Source organism: Elephas maximus, chromosome 6, assembly GCF_024166365.1.
Source record: "Elephas maximus indicus isolate mEleMax1 chromosome 6, mEleMax1 primary haplotype, whole genome shotgun sequence".
NCBI lineage: Eukaryota > Metazoa > Chordata > Mammalia > Proboscidea > Elephantidae > Elephas > Elephas maximus.
Genome location: NC_064824.1, coordinates 54,815,638 through 54,839,231, shown reverse-complemented (window position 1 = coordinate 54,839,231; position 23,594 = coordinate 54,815,638). Strand labels below are relative to the sequence as shown.

At 37.8% G+C, this 23,594-nt stretch overlaps 1 protein-coding gene across 4 annotated transcripts in view; it reads left to right on the top strand.

Moving 5' to 3' along the window:
- ACVR1C (activin A receptor type 1C) overlaps nucleotides 1-23,594 on the top strand; it is a 111,432-nt gene that overhangs the window by 73,332 nt on the left and 14,506 nt on the right. For all 4 annotated transcript variants that reach the window (XM_049887276.1, XM_049887279.1, XM_049887278.1 and 1 more), the window contains 5 exons: nucleotides 10,214-10,453; nucleotides 14,999-15,229; nucleotides 18,626-18,793; nucleotides 20,034-20,190; nucleotides 22,308-22,432. In XM_049887276.1, coding sequence (XP_049743233.1) covers nucleotides 10,214-10,453; nucleotides 14,999-15,229; nucleotides 18,626-18,793; nucleotides 20,034-20,190; nucleotides 22,308-22,432 — 921 coding nt within the window. The remainder of the gene's footprint in view (nucleotides 1-10,213; nucleotides 10,454-14,998; nucleotides 15,230-18,625; nucleotides 18,794-20,033; nucleotides 20,191-22,307; nucleotides 22,433-23,594) is intronic.

The window sequence follows — 23,594 nt, the reverse complement described above, 5'->3', positions numbered from 1 at the left end:
CATAATTATAAAAATTGTAGGCACAGAAAGTGTCATTCCTTTGTGTATTTAAAAATCTTATTATCTTCATTCCTTTAAAAAAAAATCCACTGTTGTTGCCTAATTTTCCTATGGTTTTCTATTTTAAACGTATACTCATGCCTATTGCCAGGGCCAGGTGACATGCACATGCTGAGAAATATTTACAGGACTCTTTGGGGGAACTGCAAGGCCATCACATGAACAAATCCGTTTATAGCTCACTCTGAGGATTCAGTGTACACCTGACAGGTGTGCCAGCCAGGTCTTTTTTTTTTTTTTTATCCTAAACTGAAAGGTGCTATGATTTTTATACCTTGGAAAGTGCTATGAAATATAAGGACACAAAGAAGTCCAACTTGTATGGCATTTCTTGTCTCAGAAGATAAGTACACTTTGATTTAACACACTATGACATTTTGTTCATAGGGATCTAGTGTTGTTGTTATGTTGTTAGGTGCCGTCGAGTCGGTTTCGACTCATAGTGACCCTATGCACAACAGAACGAAACACTGCCCGGTCCTGCGTCATCCTTACAATCGTTTTTATGCTTGAGCTCATTGTTGCAGCCACTGTGTCAATCCACCTCGTTGAGGGTCTTCTTCTTTTCTGCTGACCCTGTACTCTGCCAAGCATGATGTCCTTCTCCAGGGACTGATTCCTCCTGACAACATGTCCAAAGTATGTAAGACGCAGTCTCGCCATCCTTGCTTCGAAGGAGCATTCTGGCTGTATTTCTTCTAAGACAGATTTGTGCGTTCTTTTGGCAGTCCATGGTATATTGAATATTCTTCGCCAACACCACAATTCAAAGGCGTCAACTCTTCTTCAGTCTTCCTTATTCGTTGTCCAGCTTTCATATGCATATGTTGCGATTGAAAATACCATGGCTTGGATCAGGAGCACCTTAGTCTTCAGGGTGACATCTTTGCTCTTCAACAGTTTGAAGAGGTCCTTTGCAGCACATTTCCCCAATGCAATGTGTCTTTTGATTTCTTGACTGCTGTTTCCATGGCTGTTGATTGTGGATCCAAATAAAATGAAATCCTTGACAGTTTCAATCTTTTCTCCTTTTATCATGATGTTGCTCATTGGTCCAGTTGTGAGGATTCTTGTTTTCTTTATGTTGAAGTGTAATCCATATTGAAGGCTGTGGTCTTTGGTCTTCATCAGTAAGTGCTTCAAGTCCTCTTCACTTTCAGCAAGCAAGGTTGTGTCATCTGCATAACGCAGGTTGTTAATGAGTCTTCCTCCAATCCTTATGCCCTGTTCTTCTTCATATAGTCCAGCTTCTCGGATTATTTGTTCAGCATACAGATTAAATAGGCATGGTGAAAGAATACAACCCTGACGCACACCTTTCCTGACTTTAAACCAATCAGTATCCCCTTGTTCTGTCCAAACAACCACCTCTTGATCTATGTAAAAGTTCCTCATCAGCACAATTAAGTGTTCTGGAATTCCCATCTTCTCAATGTTATCCATAATTTGTTATGATCCACACAATCGAATGCCTTTGCATAGTCAATAAAACACAGGTAAACATCCTTCTGGTATTCTCTGCTTTCAGCCAGGATCCATCTGACATCAGCAATAATATCCCTGATTCCACGTCCTCTTCTGAAACCAGCCTGAATTTCTGGAAGTTCCCTGTTGATATACTGCTGCAGCCGTTTTTGAATGACCTTCAGCAAAATTTTGCTTGCGTGTGATATTAACGATATTGTTCTATAATTTCCACATTCGGTTGGATCACCTTTCTTGGGAATAGGCATAAATATGGATCTCTTCCAGTCAGTTGTCCAGGAAGCTGTCTTCCATATTTCTTGGCATAGATGAGTGAGCACCTCCAGTGCTGCACCTGTTTGTTGAAACATCTCAATTGATATTCCATCAATTCCTGGAGCCTCGTTTTTTACCAATGGCTTCAGAGCAGCTTGGACTTCTTCCTTCAGTACCATCAGTTCCTGCTCATATGCCACCTCTTGAAATGGTTGAACATTGACTAATTCTTTTTGGTATAATGACTCTATGTATTCCTTCCATCTTCTTTTGATGTTTCCTGCGTCGTTTAATATTTTCCCCATGGAATCCTTCACTATTGCAACTCAAGGCTTGATTTTTTTTCTTCAGTTCTTTCAGCTTGAGAAATACCGAGCGTGTTCTTCCCTTTTGGTTTTCCATCTCCAGCTCTTTTCACATGTCATTGTAATGCTTTATTTTGTCTTCTCGAGAGGCCCTTTGAAATCTTCTGTTCAGTTCTTTTACTTCATGAATTCTCCCTTTTGCTTTAGCTGCTCGATGCTCAAGAGCAAGTTTCAGAGTCTCCTCTGACATCCATCTTGGTCTTTTCTTTCTTTCCTGTCTTTTCAGTGACCTCTTGCTTTCTTCATGTATGATGTCCTTGATGTCATTCCACAACTCATCTGGTCTGCAGTCACTAGTGTTCAATGCATCAAATCTATTCTTCAGATGGTCTCTAAATTCAGATGGGATATATTCAAGGTCATATTTTGGTTCTCATGGACTTGCTCTGACTTTCTTCAGTTTCAGCTTGAACTTGCATATGAGCAATTGGTGGTCTGTCCCACAGTCGGCCCCTGGCCTTGCTCTGACTGATGATATTGAGCTTTTCCATTGTCTCTTTCCACAGATGTAGTCAATTTGATTTCTGTGTGTTCCATCTGGCGAGGTCCATATGTACAGTCACCGTTTATGTTGGTGAAAGAAGGTATTTGCAGTGAAGAAGTCGTTGGTCTTGCAAAATTCTATCATTCGATCTCGGGCATTGTTTCTATCACCAAGGCCATATTTTCCAACTACTGATCCTTCTTCTTTGTTTCCAACTTTCACATTCCAATCACCAGTAATTATCAATGCATCTTGATTGCATGTTCTATAGGGATCTAGTAGGAAACTGAAAATAAAACTCGTAACCTATTCTAAATTGAGGACTTTACATTAAATGTAAGCTCCTAATTCTCTCAGTTATATAAATACTATTGTCTACTTACTCAATTAGTGTTTACTGGGTGATTATCAAGTACAGGACATCGAGCTAAGTCAAAACATAATTACTACACAACAATCTTTTCCCAGTGAACATGCTGTTTTGTGTGAACATGGCATGAATGATAGGATGGAGAAGTGTAAATTTTTCCTTGTTGTCAACATTCTTGAGTGCTTTCCCTGAACAAAGCTTTCTGCTGTGAACTGGGGGAGCACATACAAGCTTCCAAGGAACTTTTCATTTTTCCCATTTAAAGGGTTGATTTAAAAAAAAAAATAACTAAAATCTTCCATGAATAATTACTAATTTCTTTACAAACACTTATCATTTGAGGATATGTTTTGATGACAGAGATTAAGAAATAATAATTTCTGACATATCCACTGCATACATGCCCTGCACTTAAGGAAGGCTAATTGTGGAGCCCATTTAAATCATGCTGTTTATATTTTATCGATTTCATCTGAGTGAAAGTTCTTCATACCCCTTGTCTCAGTCACCTAGCGCTGCTATAACCTCATTAACATAACTGCCGCTAATCCTACCTCATCAACATCACATAGGAAAATTGCATCAAATGTCAAAATGGTGGACAATCACACAATATTGGGAATCATGGACTAGCCAAGTTGGTACACATTTTGGAGGGACACAGTTCAATCCATAACACCCTTTATGCCAATGTTTATATTTTTCAATCCAGTGTTTTTATTTCCTTAAAATATGAAAACATTTTATCCCCAAATTTAGATGCTAATGGGTAGAAGAAGATTTAGTTTCTCGGTGTTCCTCACATTTTCCCCAAAACCAGCAACACAGGGAGAACCTGTCCAGGAAGTATTTTTGTGTGTGGTGCTCCCTGCCTGCTAAGGAATTATGAAATCAGGCCAGGGGAAGACAATGCGTGCAGATAGCCACTTATAGATTGAGCACTGAGCAGTGGAATGGCCTGTCAATAGCTTATCTGATTTGGCTAAAAACGCGGGAATAATTATCATGTTATTTCTCTCACTATCATGGCTCGTTTGACTCTCTGGATTAGAAAATATTCTGCATTGTTACTTGAGGTGCATGCTGATCAGAAATAAACTGTCTGACTAGATTATTCTCACTCTATGCAGAAGGGAAACCATTTGCTTCTACTTATACTGGAGTATGTTGGAGGGATTTAATTGAATTGCCTTGTAACTAAATTATTCCTGATTTAACTTATAATGGTCACTGAGAAAAAGTAATAGTTTAGGACAAACTCCCACCTGCAATCAGTAAGTACAGAATTATGGCAGTGTTAGGTAAATAAACAACCACTCGTCTATCAGTTTGCTGTATTATGGTGGCTTGTGCCTTGCTGTGATGCTGGGAGCTATTCCGCTGGTATTTCCAATACCACCAGGGGCCCCCATAGTTGGCAGGTTTCAGTGGAGCTGCCAGACTAAGGCAGACTAGGAAGAAAGGCCTGGTGATCTACTTCCAAAAATTAGCCTATAAAAACCTTATGGATCACAGAATATTGTCTGAGACCACCTTGCTTACTTTGGACATGTCATCAAGAGGGATGTTTGGTAAAGTGGGGGGCCAACGAAGGCAAGGGAAACTCTCAGTGAGCTGGATTGACACAATGCCCACAACAGTAGACTCAAACATATGAAGGATTATGAAGATGGCATCGGTCAAGGCAACATTTCCTTTTATTGTACATACATGGGTCGCCATGAGTCACAGCAGACTTGATGGCAACTAACAACAACAACAGAATGACAGAACTGGTGTTTGTGTCTTAGATCTGTAGACTCATTCCTGCCAAATTGCAGTTACATATTCTTTATATTGGACTGATTCACTGTAATGGAAATACCTCATGAAGATCCTTTTTCTTATTTTATCCCTCCTCCACCACTCTTACATAAGGTTTTCTCCACAGGAATGTAGACTGCCCTACTTGTCTGGCATTTTCCATCTAGAGAGCTGTTCTCAGTGCAGCGCTACACAGATCAATCCATTTGGGTCCCATCTTTGAACCAATAAAGTGACCTGAAACCAATTAGAAATGTATTTTTATTACCATCAAGAAATATTTGAAATGATAGTACCCACATTTAAGGATGCTTGTTTTTTTTGAAGTGGCAGGTTAAAAATTTCATCATGAAGACTTGTGAAATTTCTCCTTGCTTAGCATGTCATTCTGTTTTTGACATCAGAAGTTATTCCTGTTGAGCTACCTAATGAGGTAGCTTTGAATGTCTTAGAGGAAATATACTCTCTCTTCTGCTTCAGCTGCACATATTATTTCCACTCTTTTTCTTCCTCAGAAAACTGTGAACTAGACAAAAGACATTTAATTGAAATCACAGGCCTGTGTCACAGAAAGCTTATAGGGGGGGTAGGTGGAAAGACGATCACTTCGTCGTTCAATTGACCATAGTGGCATTTCTTTCTCCCAGGTTCTAGGACAGAAGGAGACCCATTAGGAAGTGTCTTGAGCAACATTATCTTTTAATTTGGTTTTTTACGTGAGAACGTTTCCAAGTCATATGCTGGTGTGTGTGTGTCAGGGGGCAGCTGAAGACTTGATATTTACACATTCATGAATTGAACCTTACAAAGTGGTATCTTTTTACTTGGGAAAACCCTTTGGTAAAAGGAGTAGGTGTGGTTTTAACACTAAGTTCGTCTGTAGTTTATTTTGGGAGGTTTGGGTGTTTTAAGTTTCTATAACTACTTGCTACAATGACTTGGAAGGAAGACTTAGCCTTGAAAAAATTCACAAAAATACACTTTGGGTGAAGACCTCTGTCTTCTTTGCCTAAACTGGTTTTTAAATAGCTGTCCTGCCAGTACATATATCTTCAGTTCCTCTCTCCTCAAATAGTTTCTATGCATCTCTTCATTGTAATGTCTTTATTTGTATTCAGTTGAATACAAACTGAATTCAAATATAGTGGGGAAATATGTCTGTAAATTGAATACAGATATTATACATAAGGTTTTTGTGCCATTGGTCAATATGAGTTATTTGAAGCAAATGACCATTTGCATGCATCAACTTAGTTCTAAGCCATCTCCTCCAAATAGCATATAGAATTTAATTAATGCAAATTAATTAATTTGAAGGTCATATAAATCTTATAAACATCAATATGTTTTCATACTTTATTTAATAAAGAAAGAGAAGTGGTCACTGGGGAAGAAAACGTGGGAAGCACGCTTACATTTTCTCGTCTTGCTGAATTTTCTTCCCTAACGCAAGGAATAGAAAGTGGCTAAGAGGTGACGGCACTGAACTTTTCTGGGGAAAGCTGAGGCATCTAAGCTAGCTTCGCAGTCTTAACTGGGGTTTTGCCAAGCACCACCGGCTTTCGTCATCACCAGTTCCACCTAGGTCTCTAGAGACAGTTGCAAAGTACACAAAGATAAAATTAAAAAAGTTTTTTTTCTTCCTTGCTTTCTCTTTCTCATTCTTCCTCTTTTCATTTTCTTTTTGTCTTCTCTTACCTTCTTACATCCTTTGCCTTTCACCTGATGGTCTCTAGCTGTCTAAACTCTTCTCTCCCATTTGGATCAACATTTCCTTCTCTCTGCCTTAGATAAAATGTCCTTCCTCTGCGTTGTCTCTGTTTAGTGTACTGTAGAATTCTATGGGGTAAGCATTTGGGAGTGAGGCTCCTGCTTACCTGAGCTAACGCTTTTCTCTTTTTCCTGTCCTCCTCTATTCACTTCGCTGGGAGTGAAATAACTTGAATTAGCAACACTCCCCCGACCACACTTTTGGGATTAACATATCCATCCCTGGAGCTGGTTATTCCTTGGAGAGCGTATCTCAGTTGGCACAAAAAATCTCAAAACTTGCAAATTATCACATAGTGAGTTTTCCTTTGATCAGGAGTATTAAACGTGCTTGAAAAATTAATATGCTCATCAAAGGTAAGTATTATGAAAATGGCTTCTTTGCTGCACTATTGTCTCCTTCATTCACCGTGATTAATTGGGCGTAGACTACAGTTTTTCCTCATTTCTCCTGTAGAGATTAAAATCAACATTTGGTTGAAAACATAGTTTTACAAATGTTTGCTTTTAAAATTGGCCAGTGTTTAATGAGCTCTTTCTGACTGGTGTAGCCAGCCTTTATTTTTGCTGAGTAATCTTTTTTCTTTCTCACTGGTGTCAGTAAATTTGTTCACAAAAGTAGAAAAATTGCCCATCTGTAATAAACACCCCTGAGAGCAGTAGGCACCACTACAGCAGACCACTTTTATAGAGATTATTCTATTTTCAGGGCTTCTGATCTTTTACCTCTTTATTAGTTGCCATAGTGATGGGTGGAACTCTGATTAATAGAGCTTGATTAAAATGAAGGCAATTAATAAGCCTTTTCACTCTAATGTTTATATTGATAGTTCCTAATAACATATAATATATCCAAGGCAAAGGCCGCCATATAAGCATATCCAAGAGTGGAATTTTACTTAAAAAAAAAAAAAAATTAAAAAGATGTTTCTGTGACTTGAAAAGTTACCACGTAAATTCTATGGCTTTCTCAGAATACTTAGAATACCCGTGTGAGGGCCTAACAATATAGTTACAACTTGAAATTCAGGTTTGGGAGATCATTGTGAAATGGGTAATAAACCTTTCTCATGACGGCAAACTTTGGAAGTCACAAGCACCGGGATTAATAATTTCTAGTGCAAAGGGAAGTCAGAGAACTCTTTTAGCACCTCTTCTTAAGAACGCTCAAGGCCAAGTACACCTCATATGTACCTGCAGCACTAGTGATTTCAGAGGAATCCTGAAACACTCAGGGGATCTGCCAGAATTCACTAAGCAAAGCCCAGGAGCATGGATTATGTTTGTTTCCAAAGTTCACTTAACACTTTTTTTTTTTTGAAGAATCTGACTCTTTTTGCTTTAGAATTAAAAATCTGTTTTCAAATTTATTCATACATTTTGGTTCATACTTTGTAAGTAAAATGCAAGTGCACTTCATGTAATAAACTCTTTAAGATTGTCAACGTAAAGAAGGAAGCCTGAGAAATGGCTCAATTCACCAAGTCTACTGTAGTTATCATTTGTTTAGACTTTAAGGTACAAATACTATGCTATTGCTTTTCCTGCACTATCTGTACTTCTCATTGGCCTGTTCAGAGTCAGTGGGAGGCCAGTTTGTCCAAGGTCAACATAGCAAGGGAGTGGCAGCCCAGGATTGGAACTGGTGTTACCTCTCTCCAAGGCCTGCATTCTTCTACTTCTCTTCAGAATTCTGTTCCCATATTCTATCAAATACACCACAAGGTTTATTAGAAATAAAAATCTATATTCCTGATGGTAGGACTTGGAGAAAAAACTAAATTAATACTGAGAGGTTCTCTTTAGGGAAGTGGAAAGGAACAATGTGCCAACAGTTTCAAGTGGCATTTTTCATCTAACCCTGTGTCAAAATAGCTTTTCTGAAAAACACAGGAAGTATCCCTTATCATAGGAGTTCCTGGGTAGTGCAAATGGTTAGTGTACTCAGCTGCTAACAGAAAAGTCAGATGAGTCCACTTAGAGGTGAGGGGAAGAAAGGCCCAGTGATCTACTTCTGAAAAAATCAAGTCATAAAAAACCTTGAGGAAAGCAGTTCTACTCTGACATACATGGAGTCACCATGAGTTAGAGTTGACCTAATGGCAACTGGCTAGCTATCTTTCATCATACATTTTTTATGAATCACTTTTTTTTCTAAATTATATTTTAAAAAAAGATTTCTAAAATGCAAAATGAAATGTAAGTTAAAAAAGGCTATGTGAATTTTAAAATTAGACTCGAATTTAATTTTGAACTTAATTTGGTTTCAGTTATCATATTTATTTTTCCAAAGTTAAAAACCTGGTCTCTTACTTATTAAGGACAAAACTATTGGAACTTTCCAGGATTCTGTCATTCTGGAATGATTTATTGATCATCTACTGTGTGTCAGGCACTGCTGCAAACACTGGGGGTATACTTATGAGTAGTTGTAAAGAAAACAGAGTTCTTTCTCTCATGAAGCTTACTTTCTCTGGAAGTTATCAGATAATAAATGAATATAGGATGTGCTAGGTGGTGATAAGATCCAGGGGTTAAAATAAAGAAGGAAAAGGGTATAGAGAGTGAATGGGGGTCGGTAGGATATGCTGTTTTAGACAGAGTTGCCTAGGACATCATGTTTCACTGAATTACTGCATTTGGTTTCTAATCGGTCCTCTGGTTTTGCTATTGCCGCCTAGCGTCTATTCTCCACACAGCATCCATTCAAAATGAAAGATCCTGTCTCTCCCTTGCTCAAAACCCTGCAACAGCTTCTACTTAGAAAAAAATTCACAGTCCTTCCCTTAGCCTATAAGAACTCAAACGATCTTTTCTTTTTTTACCTCTATGACTCCATTTCCTTCTCTCTTTCCCCTCACTTGCTGCATTCTAGGTCCACTCTAGTTGTTGCTCCTGAATATGGCAAGCAGGCTCCCACCTCAGGATCCTTGCATTGCTTTTCCTCCTCTGGGAACACTTTTCCCTGTGATGCCTCCAGTGGTTGCTCCCCTGCTTCACTCAGGTCTGCTGAGACACCTCCCAGAGTAGCCTTTCTTCATCACTTTCTGTGAAGTAGCATCCCACCGTCACTCCCTATCTCTTTTCTCTCCTGCACTTTTGTTTATAGCACTTATCACCTGTTGACTTTGTATCACGTATCTCCCTGTTTAGTGAATGCATGAGAAAATAAGCTCTATGAGAGTAGGGATTTGGGATCTTTCACTCAACTCCATAGCTCCAGCACCTGGAATAGTGGCAACACATTGCAAGATCAATAATTATTTGTGGCATGAATGAATGTGCTCCCAGAATGGATTGCTGAATAATGGGGAGAAAATAATATGAAAGTGTTAAATGCTTTGGAAGCTTTAAAAAAAGATCCCATGTGCTAGTGCTTTTTCACAATCGTAATTCTGTTTGCCGTTGTCACCTGGCCTAGCCATTCCTAGCTGCAGCCTAACCTCACTCCTTTTGCCTGCGTTCACTTAGACCACGGAGTCTTTACCAATTAATGTAAGAGCATATTGTTTAAGTTGTACATTATAGATGTTAAATCTTGGTGACTGTATTGCCAACTTTGAACATATTTAAAATGGGTTAATTTGTGATCATGTTCTTTCTTTTTTTTTTTAACTGCAGCATCACCACATGCCTCCAAACTCGGACCCATGGCTCTGACCATTGTTATTACTGTGCCCGTTTGCCTCTTGTCCGTAGCTGCAATGCTGACTATATGGACGTGCCAAAGTCAACAGTGCACACACAGGAAGAAAAAGAGACAGAATGTGGAGGAACCACTCTCTGAGTGCAACCTGGTCAATGCCGGAAAAACCCTTAAAGATCTGATGTATGACGTGACAGCCTCGGGATCGGGCTCTGGTATGTGCCCATTGTCCGTGTCTTTAGTAAGACAAATCTTATTTAACAACACATCAGAAGTTTTTTTTTTTTTTAAAACAAAAAATGACTCAAATATCATGAATTCCATTTTTTAAAAAATGTTTGATACGATACATTGTAAATTCTGGTATAGAAACTTTGTTTAAGATTTGATGAAGCGAAATAACTGTCATGGCCTAAAGAATTAGGTCATCTCAATTGCTTTTTGTGCTTTTAGGCATTCAGATTCCCATGTTCACACTCCTTCAGAACTTACTGATGAAATGAGAAAGGGGTTCCTCTCCCCCAACTCATTACGGTTAGTATTAATCACGTTGCTTTACGGGCACAAAAGACTTACTGTATTTTGAGAAACTGAATTCTGGGAAAAGATGTGAGTTAAGCAAAGTAGTGTTCTTAGAACACTTTTGCTTGTGGTTATGAAGCTCTTCAGAATCTTCAGGCACCCCTGGGATATGTGTGTGAAGTTATCAGGGAGCTGACCTGAAATTAAAATCAAAAACATGCGGTTAAAGCATGGAAATGGAAGATAAGAGGAAGGAGAACAGATTTCCTTTGCTGACTTTTCCTGCTTTAGGGCTATATAATAACTACCCTCCTCTTTAATGGAACTCTAGAATACCTGGCAAAACAATTCAAAATAGCAGACTATATTATAGCCTAAAGCACAAGGCATTTGAGGTTTTTTGTTTTCGTTTTTGCTTTTTAGTTTCAGATGACAGAGCTGGTATTCTCCCTAAAGTGCAGGGGTATCCCTGCTGTCATATATATTCCCAGAAATCTTATGATATTGCAGAAATGTGGACTAGGGTAAGCCTAGATGAGCCACTGCAGAAGCCCCTATATTCCTTCTTGCTTTGGGAGGACCATTAAGGATTATTACCCCAAACAGGTTTTTGAGGAACTCACCTGCCAATGGCCTTTAGAATCTTCCAGGCAGGCACAGTTCATGGAGGCAGTTGACAGAGGAGACACAGCTCGGTGCGTCAACTGTATTGGGACCACATCTGTATGTCCATATTCAACATGAAGGATCTTTGCACTCACAAGTATTCTTTGGAAAAGGAGAAGAATAACTATGCCATCTAGAGACTCCCAGAGTCTTCGCTGCTTCTGAGGCAAGGTCATCTGCTCTCTCACTGGCCAAAAACTAAATATTGATATCATCACTGCACAAATTAGGTAACATGTTTTCAAAGGAGGAATATTGGAAAGAAAACCTTCAATGGCAAAATTTATAAAACTAGCATCAAAATTAAATTATTGGGTGGACAGCTGGCATTCTTTCTCTAGAAGTAAAACTTGTTTGGATTCAATACTCTTTCTTTCTTTGAATATTAAAATTTGAGCATCACTCTACCCCAATACCTTGAGCCCTGGCAACATCCCAGGCATGGCACACTGTGCCAAGTTTCCTGAAACCTTAATGTAATTTAATTTGAAGATTCAAGTGACTGAACTTATTTTATCCCCACCAAAATGCTAGTTCACCTGGTGTTATGAGGTAGACATGTTGATTTTGGAGTCACTCCTTAAATATTTTGAAGATGACCAGGGATTTCCCTTTTAGATAAAAGTGATGGAGATTTTTAAACTGGAGAATGGGTATTTACTTTAAGAAAATAGTCATGAGACATGGCATTAAAATTAAAAAAAAAAAACAGTGGTAAAGTTTTTTTTGGTGTGTTTGTGTACCTTTAAACCTAAATATGAATTTATTGATTGTGCTGAATTCTCATCTGTTTTGATTATTCTGAGATCTCTTATAAAATGAAAGCAGCAAGTGTGTCCAAGCATGGATGATTTCCTGAATGACTAATTTGAAATAATTCTAGGAATTTTTTCCACAAGCCAGATGCATATGTTTGGCAGTGGCCACTGGCTAAAAGTAGTTGATGGCCTCATTGCCTTTAACAAGCAGACACAGAGAATGGATCTACCCATGTCAAGGCTTCCCTCCCCAACACTCGCACGTGGGAAGGAACTCAGGCATTTCTGCTTCCTTTTGCTTTCCCTTACTTGTCAGAAACCTTAAAAGGCAGGCAGCTCTGTCAGATGTTGACAACTAAAAATTGTGAAGCTTGTTTCTAAGCTGGTCAGGAACACAAAGAGATACAATTCCTACAAGAGTGGAAAATGGACTGGATTTTTACTGGACTCTCTTTGAGAGTGGATTATGTCTCAGGTGACTTCTAAGAGACTGGGTAGCTTGCTATTTTCCTTTTGTGGTATAACAATTCTGACAGATGGTGACAGAAAGATGCCTTTCCATAAGAGAGACATCAGCTTTGTACTCCCTGGCAAAAAGAGTAAAATATACCCACAGGGAGAGGCAAAGTCCATCCATCTGCAAATGAAATTCCTAAGTGTATAACACGAGAATGAATCAGATTATTTTTGGTGGTTGCTATGAACAATACTGAAGCAACTTTCATTGAGTTTTACCATCTCACCTTAATTGATGTGTTTAGTACCTTATTGGATGTTGTCTTTCTTTGTCCCTGGTCTGCACCACTATGTGCTTGATTAATTTGTAGTTTGAAAACATTGGCTTACCTAGTTCTTTGTTCGATTGATGGTGGTGGTGGTGATGTTTATGTCAGTGTTTCTGTGTGTGTGTGTGAGAGAGAGAGAGACAGAGAGATTTGGCCTAATAATTAGTTGGTATCCAACTTACTGAAGATTGTTAGTATAATTTTTAGCATGTGATCAATTGTGTGATTATAGCCTACAGAAATAACCTATTTTATAGTTTCCTGCTAGAAGCCTTCCCAACAGGGGAGGGCTTCAGTCCTATCCACTGAGTGGTTAGAGGGCAAGAGTTAGGACTAAAGACCCGGGTTTTAGTTCTAGATCTACCTCCCACTAAGAGCACAATCCTGGGCAAGTCATTGGTTACTGCCAGGCCTCAGTTGTCTCATCTCTAAAATGGTAGAGTTAAACCCAGTGATCTCAAAAGACCTTTCTGACTCGGGAACTTTGTGACTAATTGTCGAGACCCATAACAATAAATTTTATTATCTGTGCTTATTTAACCATAGTGGGTGGTTCTCATGAAAAATGAGAACATCTAAATATACAGTATCATATTTTAGTATCAGGGATCAAAACCCACAGGAGCTTTAGGATTGTTACTGTGAGGGTTCTGCCCATCTAAGTATAAGGACAATAACAAAATGTGACTTTCCAGAATAAATTCATATGGTAATGTACTTAAATATTTTACCTCTGATTACAAGAGTAATAGATACCCATTGAGAAAATAAAGATGTTGAAAAGTAGAAAGAAGACAATAATTCATCCCGATTCCACCAAATAGAAATAACTATCAGAGCATTTAGAATATTTCTTTTTCACTCCTTCTCTGTGCATATTTTAAATAGCTAGATATGTTTATTGATATGGATAACATTTACTATGCTGTTTTCACTTAACATTATAGCAAACATACTTTTCCTTGTCATTAAAAAATACCTCTTCATAAGCAGCGTCATTATTACTGTCTTCAAGCGATTCCCATAGCTATAACTTAATACTAGGGACTAACCACAACTGAGTGTGTGATATGCCAGACTGTGCTAGTTCCTTAACGTGCACAATCTCATTCTCTTGATAGTCTCACTAATTCTCATTCTAGCCCTATGAGATAAGTAATGTTATTATCTCCATTTTTTCAGGTGAGGAAGCTGAAACTCAGGGAGGTTCGATAACTTGCCCGTGGTTTTCCAGCTAGCACATGGCACAGCTGAAATTTGAACATAAGTCTTTCTTATTCATGCTCTTGATCTCTGTGCTGAATTTCACAATTTTTCTATTATCTGACACTTTTCCTCATTTTTGCTATGACTATACTAATAATGTACTAGATATTTTGGACATATTTTTTCTACATTTTGCGTTAAATCTTTAGGATAGAATTTTAGAAGTGGAGCTCTTGGTTCAGAGAATATAAACATATATATTCAAAATAGATTTTCTTTGAAATTCTTTTATTTGAGGGCAAGTGTTTATTTGCTATTTCCTATAACTGTATCTTGTTTCTAGTGTAACATCGTTGCCTCACTTGGCCATTGGATTTGATTCTTCACTTTCCAACTTTATTTTAGTTTTGAAAAAAAAACTCGCAAGGTATTCTTTTGCCTTCCCAGTTGTACTAGGAACCATATACTTTATTTTAAAGTTTGACAAAATGTGTTTTTTACCCTTGTGTGTTTAATAACCTGACTGCCTTTGGTGGGCAAATCAGGGAGGTTTGCAACAGTTCTGGAAAACCAGACATTTGTAGCAACAGGTGGTGTTCAAGAAGTTTCTCCTTTTGAATATGAGAAGAGAATTTCATATTGAGTGCATTTTTTTTCCAAGCATATGTGGAAATTAAAGGTTGGTGTAACAGTGCGTATTTCCTCAAAATCAGTAAAATTATTAAAGTGCTTAAACTTTTAATGCAAAAATAGTGGTCACCATGACAATTTTCTCCTGGCACTGCCTTATTTTTATCATCCATTCCACCTTTTCTTTGTTTAGGTCTACCTTTGTTGGTTCAAAGAACAATCGCAAGGACGATTATACTTCAGGAAATAGTAGGAAAAGGTAGATTTGGTGAGGTGTGGCATGGAAGATGGTGTGGGGAAGATGTGGCTGTGAAAATATTCTCCTCCAGAGATGAAAGATCTTGGTTTCGAGAGGCAGAAATCTATCAGACGGTTATGCTGCGACATGAAAACATCCTTGGTTTCATTGCTGCTGACAACAAAGGTATAGTTTTAATCTAATTGGGTCCAACCCATACCAAACCCATTGCCGTCGAGTCGATTCCGACTCCACAGCCATCCTGTAGGACAAAGTAGAGCTACCCCGTAGGATTTCCAAGACTGTAATTTTTACAGAAACAAGCTGCCACATCTTTCTCCTACAGAGCAGCTGGCGGGTTTGAACTGCCAACCTTTTCATTAGCAGCTGACCACTTAACCACTGTGTTACCAAGGCTCCTATAATTGGGTCCAGCAAATAAAAACGTTTTGTCTATTATCAGACGAGAGTAAATAACGTAACCTTTTTGTTTTAATAAAGTCTACATAAAAGTCTAATTTCCCTATTGCGGAGAGAATATGCTTTTCTCTTCTCTACAAAAAAATGTACATAACCATACAATAAAACAGAGCAAGCCTGTCATATGAAATTATGATGATGTTATAGCCAGTTGGGTATTTAAAATATTTGATGATTCCTATGGCGCAGGAACCAGCCAATCGGAACAGAAGGCTGAGCTGGAGCAGAGTCCTGGAGAACCCTGCCAAGCTAGGTTTTAACCCTTTAGTTACTGGATCATGACTCTATCTGGAGGTATCTGGAAGGGTAGGGGGAGGAGTAAGTTTGGGTGCCTGGGGCAAAGAAATGGCATTTGGAGTTTTTAACTAGCAGTTGCTTACCACCCAGGAGAGAAATATTTCAATATTTTTGTAACTGATACGGACATACCAGTAAATACCGGCTGAATATTCATGCTTGTTAAAGCTGTATTTTTCTTCTCTGTAACAGGTTTCGGAAACCCTGGTGGGGTAGTGGTTAAGTGCTTCGGCTGCTAACCAAAAGGTCGGCAGTTCGAATCCGCCAGGCACTGCTTGTAAACTCTATGGGGCAGTTCTACTCTGTCCTATAGGGTCTCTATGAGTCGGAATCGACTCGACGGCAATGGGTTTTTTTTTTTTTTATAAAGGGTTTCATTTAAACGACTCAAATTTTCTATGAACATTACCTCTTTAGATTGTGTTAGAGCAGCAGCAAGACAATTTTAATGAAATTTTCTATTAATGTTACTTTATGCATAATTTATATCTTGAGGTTGAACATTAACTACCTCAAACGGTATTATTACTTTTTGAGCTTCATGGAGCAAGACAGAGTGTCAACTATCTGGTATTTAAATCAATGTTCATAAAATAATGTACATATCCCTGAGTAATCAGGGGCTGAATATAAAATTTGTGGATTTCCTGTCCCCTATTTCTTCTTTTTTTCATAGTTTTTACTGTCTTTGCCAAAGGGAAACAGGGAATAAAAGCAAGAAAAACGTCATCCACCCAATTTTTAATTTATTTTTTTACTCGAAACAGCAGTATACACGGAGAACTTTGGTGAGGTAGTGACTGTAACCTTTATCTTAAAAAAAAAAAAAAAGCTGAAACAAATTATCTATGGCTATCACGAATCCACTCTTACCTGCGAAAATTCAAAATCCGGTTATTTTTGTCTAGCATGAAGTTGATTATAAAGTTATTCATTAATAAGTAAACGGCAAAGAGAGGCATAACATTTTTGTACATTTTGGCCATAATTATGTTTGATGATGATTTTTCATTCCTGATTTGGTTGGGTTTAGGGAGAACTGAATAAAGCCAATTTGTGCTTAGAAAAAAAAAAGAGGTCCTTTCAAATTCTTAACTACAGATACTTTGAAAACAATTCAGACTATTGAAAATGAGATATTTCTCATTCGACTCTTATGCACTTTTTCTTTTCCCTCCTAATCTCGGGCTGAATTACCCAATACCCCAAACCGGATCTGTATGTTCACACTAATTCACAGTGCTGCCAAAGCAGCGATTATTGTGGTTATACGGACCATCTTGATTGGGCTGAATTAATCATAGTATTTATTAGATTATAAAATATTGCACAAGAGAGCTCAGATAATCCTTTATTTTTCCTTCTTAATTTAATTGGTCTACTTTGTCCTTACTTGTCAATGGCTTTGTATATGATTCCAAATGGTCTCTAACATCACTTTCATCGTCATGAATGCCCGTATCTTTTTCAAGATGTACAGTTTCACTTTTTAGTCAACTGCCTGATAAAGACATTGATGTGAGGGCAAAAATAGCCACTGGTGGCAAGTGGGAAGAGAGGTGTGAATAGGGTTAGATTTGTATGTGGTCAGTTCATTAGTGAACTTTATCCTGTTGTGTTGACTTTTGCAATTCTGGGAAGTTTTATTACTGCCTGGACTTGGAAATCAAATATCTGAATAATGAGCAGCTCTTATACATAAAGTACCTGGCAGAAAATGTTCTTAGCAAATGTTCGTTATAGGTTCCTTCCCTGAGTGTCAGAGCTAGTCAGGACTACCAGGCCTATTGTATATACTTTATTTATTTCAAAGGCTAAATCTAATTCTGGGGACTGTAATACATAGAGAAGTTTTAGGCTAATTTCTCTTCTGATGAAAATATTTTATAAGCTGGGTTAATTTTTGGTTAATGAGGGAAATTTCTTGAAAATGTCTAATAATTGTGCTTGGCTTTTAATATAAACTCTTGGGGAAAATGGCAACTTCATATTTTGAAAGGTGAATAGCATGAACATTCTTAGAATGTTAGAGGTTTTTTAGTAGTAATATTTGTGTATATTTGTTATATTTCTGATTTTTATTGGTACAATCTTTCTTAAAAGCTCAAAATAATTTGTAACACAACTCTGAGCCTAGATGCATATCTTAGTGGTTTCTTCTATGATGTGGTTGCTGTTACCAGCAGATACTGACATATCTATAGATGAAATAAAAAAGGAATTGTTTAGTAGCTAGAATCACTGCCTCATAGCTGCCTATAGCTATGATGGTTACATACACTGGGTTCTAATACATCGACAAGGAGCCCTGGTGGCACAATGGTTAAGTGCTCAGCTGCTAACTGAAAGGTTGGTGGTTCGAATCCAACAGCTGCCCTGCAGGAGAAACGACTGGCAGTCTACTCCCATAAAGATTTCAGCCTTGGAAACTGTACGGGGCAGTTCTACGCTGTCCTACAGGGTCGCTATGAGTTGGAACCAACTTGATGGCACACAGCAACGATATATCAATATCTTCAGGAAGTCACTGAGAATTTTTACTTTACCAGCGTGCACTGCTAACATCATGAATTCACTTTGCTTTGTTACAATACAAATTAATTTTAAGCACTGGCACTTGTTTCTTAGACATACATTTACAGCAATAAAATTATTTTTTTCCTCGTCTGGCCATGGATATGGGTGATGGTTGCACAACATGATTAATGTAATCAATGTCACTGAATTGCACATGCAAAAAATGGTGAATTGGCAAATGTTCGTGTTATATATATTTTTATCACAATAGATTTTTTTTCTCATTAGATAATGGAACTTGGACTCAACTTTGGCTTGTATCGGAATATCATGAACAAGGCTCCTTGTATGACTATTTGAATAGAAACATAGTATCAGTGGCTGGAATGATCAGACTGGCACTTTCAGTAGCTAGTGGTCTGGCTCACCTTCATATGGAGATTGTTGGTACACAAGGTATGTATTTCCTTTCTAATTTTTTTCTCCTTGAATACGTAAATAGAAACACTGCGTTGTATTTTAGTTGCGTTGTAGTTTTTTTATAAACGGTTATCAATGTAAAGAAACACTAAAGTTACTTTATAAAGCTGAAGGTTTTGTCATGATTTTGTCGGCCCTCATCTATCGAGATACTCATCATTTTGTATACTATCTGTGATAATATTTGTATTCCTAGTGGCTCTATCTTCGCCATTTAGCGTATAGGTCTGGAAGATCTTGCTGTGGTGGTAAACACCCTATATTCAGAGAATAAAATAATTTAAATGTTTATCTTTGATTAAAAAAAATAAGTCAAAAGGGTAAAATGACCTTGAAAATAAAAGAGTCTCTATCATGTGTTTGGAAGCCATATAATAGCCAATACCTTTTCTATTTATTGAGTTAATAGAGAGGTAGCTTTAGAAAGTCATTAGTTTAGGCAGGACAATTGTTCTCAAATTTGGACTCCTTCTTGAAGATTATTGAGAATCCTCCCAAATTTTTGTGTATGTGGATTATATCTATCAATATTTGCCATATTAGAAGTGAGAACTGAGAAAATAAAAATATTTGTTTATTTAAAATAACTATAATAAACCAATTAAACAGTAAAGTAACATAGTATTTTTAACACTGTGTTTTCTAATAAAAAAATTTAGTGAAAATAATGGTTTGTTTTACATTTTTGTAAATCTCTTTAATGTCTGAATTTTTATATCTGCTTCTTCATTCAGTTTGTTCTAATATGTTTTTTTGGCTGAAGTGTATGAAGAAAGTCTGACTGCATACAGATATGTAGTTGAGAAAAGGTTTCAAAGAACCCTCTTTGGGCCATATTTGAGAACCACTGGTCTAGAGTAGCAGAGGTTTGAAATGGTAATTCTTTTTCATTCAATAAGTATTTATTAATGCTTACTGCATGCCACAGGGTGCGATCTAAGCCCTGGAGGCACAGTGTTGAACAAGAAAAAGTTACTGTCCTCATTTAGCTTATAGTCTAGTTGGGAAAGACAGATAATAAACACATACATAAATAAACAAAAACAAGATAATTTAGATAGTGAAAGAAGTTTTGAAGAACGCACAGTGAGGTATTGTGATGGAGACTATTTGGGGTGTCAGGGTGACATTGGAATCTCATCTTCAAAATGATTTCTTTTGGAGAGGCTCAATAAATAAATAAAAAACATGACTATTATTTTCTTATGCTTCATAGGTAAACCTGCTATTGCTCATCGAGATATCAAATCAAAGAATATCTTAGTGAAAAATTGTGGAACTTGTGCCATAGCAGACTTAGGATTGGCTGTGAAGCATGATTCAATTCTGAACACTATTGACATACCTCATAACCCTAAAGTAGGAACCAAGAGGTAAGGTGAATTACTTCAGTAGCGTATAAGACTTAAAAAACCGGTTGCCATCAAGATGACTCTGACTCATGGTGATCCCATGTGTGTCGGAGTAGAATTCTGCTTCATAGGGTTTTCAGTGGCTGTTTATTTAGAAGTAGTTCACCAGGTTTTCTTCTGAGAAACTTCAGGGTGGACTCGAACTTTCAACCTTTTGGTTAACAGCCAAGTGTGTTAACTGTTGCATCATCTGGGAACTCCATATAAGACTTATAATGGCCCAATAAGCACGAATGCCTGGGATGTTGTATAGAGGGGTTGGATCAGAATGGGAAATCATTACGTCCAAGAAAACAAGAAGTCTTTTCTAGGTCCCTGAGAAGTTAGTGAACACAATGGCTATAAAGAAGGAGAGAGAGCATTTTGGTTGTATAAAAAGTGGAAGAGATGGTGATATATTGTTTCAGAGCACAACGTTCTGTGGATGCATTTTCCCACAGATTGGAAAAGAATACATCAATACCTTATAATTCCACCAAAGCCTTTTTACCTGAAACCCAGGCCTTTAAAACACAACCCTGTTCTACATGTTCTTAATAACAGATACAGAATCAGTAGGTCGACTATGTACTTTATATAATAAATATATGTATGTGCTATTATATTCCATTAGTATTTAAAAATATTGTATAATAATTTATGTTTTCACTTGTTGTCATACTTAAGTCTCTGAAATTGATGTATATTACAAGATAATATGAGTTTGCAGAGTTTCCACTCTAAAGGATCAGAATCTCTGGAAGTTAAGAACAGCATGGTTTAAACAGAGCTTACCATATGTGTATGAGGGATAGGCCCATCAGTAATGGGATTTTTGGTGTTTTTGTTGTTGTTATGGCCAGTTTGTGGGGGAGTTACCTCCATTTCCTTTTATTTGAGTTGCAGTCTGTATGCTCCTTTTGGCATAATTCCAGAGCTCTTGATCTTGAAATCAGAAACAACCAAAACATTTTCCTGGAGTTCTTAAAAGTCCTTCAGAGAAGAGAAGTTCTAAGCTGCTGTAGCTGGCCTCCAAGTTGTATTTGAGATTTCAGGACAGTCCTGAGTCTTCCACTTGGTTTCCAGGAAGAATTTAATGAGACCCCAGGAACACTTCAGGGAAGTTTATTTAGACTGGGCAGCCCTTTATTTATTTATTTCGACTGGGCAGTCCTTTTCTTCAGGAAAAGAAAGCCCCTTGAGTTCTGACTATCCCTACGTGAAGAACCCTTACGGAATTGTTGAATGCCAGATTCCCTCAGAGGTTCTAAATCATTAAAGGGCCTCTAGTAGTTTTTTTTTTTTTAGAGGGTGTTGCGTCCTTGCTTCAATAATCTGAGAGTTCCTCAAAACCTCCTAGGTCAGCTAGACTCAGTCAGGTTCCACAAATTCTAGATTTCCTCGATTTAACACTGTTCAAACAAAGCTGCAATTGTCTTGAAGTTAATGTATAATAAAATTGTCACTCAGAGAAGATAGTTGAGGACAGCTGCTGAGCAATGTTTTGGAGTTCTGGGCACACCACAATGAAGAAAACACACTCTTTGTCCTCAAGGAGGAGTCTCTGGGTGGTGCAACGGTTAATGTGCTCAGCTGCTAACCAAACAAGTCCACCCAGAGGCACCTCAGAAGAGAGATCTGATGGTCTACTTCTGAAAAATCAGCCACTGGAAAACCCTGTGGAACATAGTCATACTCTGATACACATGGGGTCACCATGAGTCAGAATCTACTTGACCGAAACTGGTGGTGGTCCTCAAGGAACTTTCATAGCCATGAACTAGTAGAGGAAATTGAGTCCCATCTTCCCCTCGGGTGCTTTGCCCACTGACTTTCCCTCTGGCTTGCGGTTTCCAATAACTGTATTTGGCTACTGGCATACCTGCCGTAACACTGAGTGGGATAACTCTGTTAAAAAAAATTTTAACTGATGGTTGAGTTAATAACTGTATTATTTAACTTTATTATAGTGCCTCAGATCTACCTATAGATGTAAAAGCTATCTTAATTTATACCTTGCATCAGGTTTTATTAAGATTGTGTTTTACTGAACCACTATAAAGTCATGCACAGAACCTGAAATGTACGTGTTTTTGAAGGTATATGGCTCCTGAAATGCTTGATGATACCATAAATGTGAATGTCTTTGAGTCCTTCAAACGTGCTGACATTTACTCCGTTGGTCTGGTTTACTGGGAAATAGCCCGAAGGTGTTCAGTTGGAGGTAAGACTTTGACTTTTTAAGACTTTAAGTGTTCTTTCTGTTTGCCTTTCTATGATGCTGTGAATACAAACTGTGATTTTCTGATTTGTTTCTTTTTCTAAGCAGCACATTAAATTGTTTCTAAATATTTACAAAAATAACTTTTGATGATTTTTCCTAGCAGCGAAAGCAGAGTACACAGCAATACTGGAGATTTTATAGTGTGATTACTGCTTGGGGCAGGGGGAGGGGGTGCAGTTCTCCTAATAATTCTGATTCCCATAGTAATACTTTGTGAAGCACTTAGAAATTATTTTATTGGAATTTGTATGAAGTTAGCTGTATCCCTACTTTATACCAGAAACTAAAACCCAAAGAAGTCAAATTTGCTGCCAAGGCTGCAAGAATTGAAGCCTTCGGTTTCTTAGACTTTTCCTCTTCTGCTCTTTTTTCCTGTGATGGGTGGGGGTGGGGTGAGTAGAGGGAGGAGGTGAGCCAAGACAATCTTCCTGTCCCTCTACTGCTCCCAGCAGTTTAGAGAAAATGAGAGAAAGAAGTTGGGAGGCTGAATTCTACAAATGCAGCCTGATGAAATTGTAGCATCAATAGAGATAAATATTTGCAGAAAATGGTTTAGAGTTTGCACTTTCAAGTGAGACAGGCTTGAGGGTTAAGCCTCTTCCTGAGTATCTGAGTTTAGGCAAGTTAGTTAGCTGGAGGCACAGTGGTTAAATCTTGGACTGCTAACCAAAAGGTCGACGGTTCGAACCCACCAGCTGCTCTGCAGGAGTAAGATGTAGCAGCCTGTTCTGTAAAGATTTACAGCCTTGGAAACCCTGTGGGGCAGCTCTACTCTGTCCAACAGGGCCTCCATGAGTCGGAATCCACTTGACAACAACAGGTAATTTTCCTTATCTGTAAAACAAAAATAATAATAAAGCTGACCCTTTGGACTATGAAGAATTAACAGATTAAATCAGGTGAAACTTTTAGCACAGAGTCTGCTTATAGTAAGCATCCAATAAAAGAGCTGTCATTATTAAACCTCTGTCATTTTTATTTGCATTACATCAGTTTTGCTTAAAAAAAAAAAAAAAAAAAAACCTTGCATATTTCTTAAAATGCTGAAACCTGTTGCCATTGAGTTGATTCCAGCTCATAGAGAATCTATAGGACAAAGTAG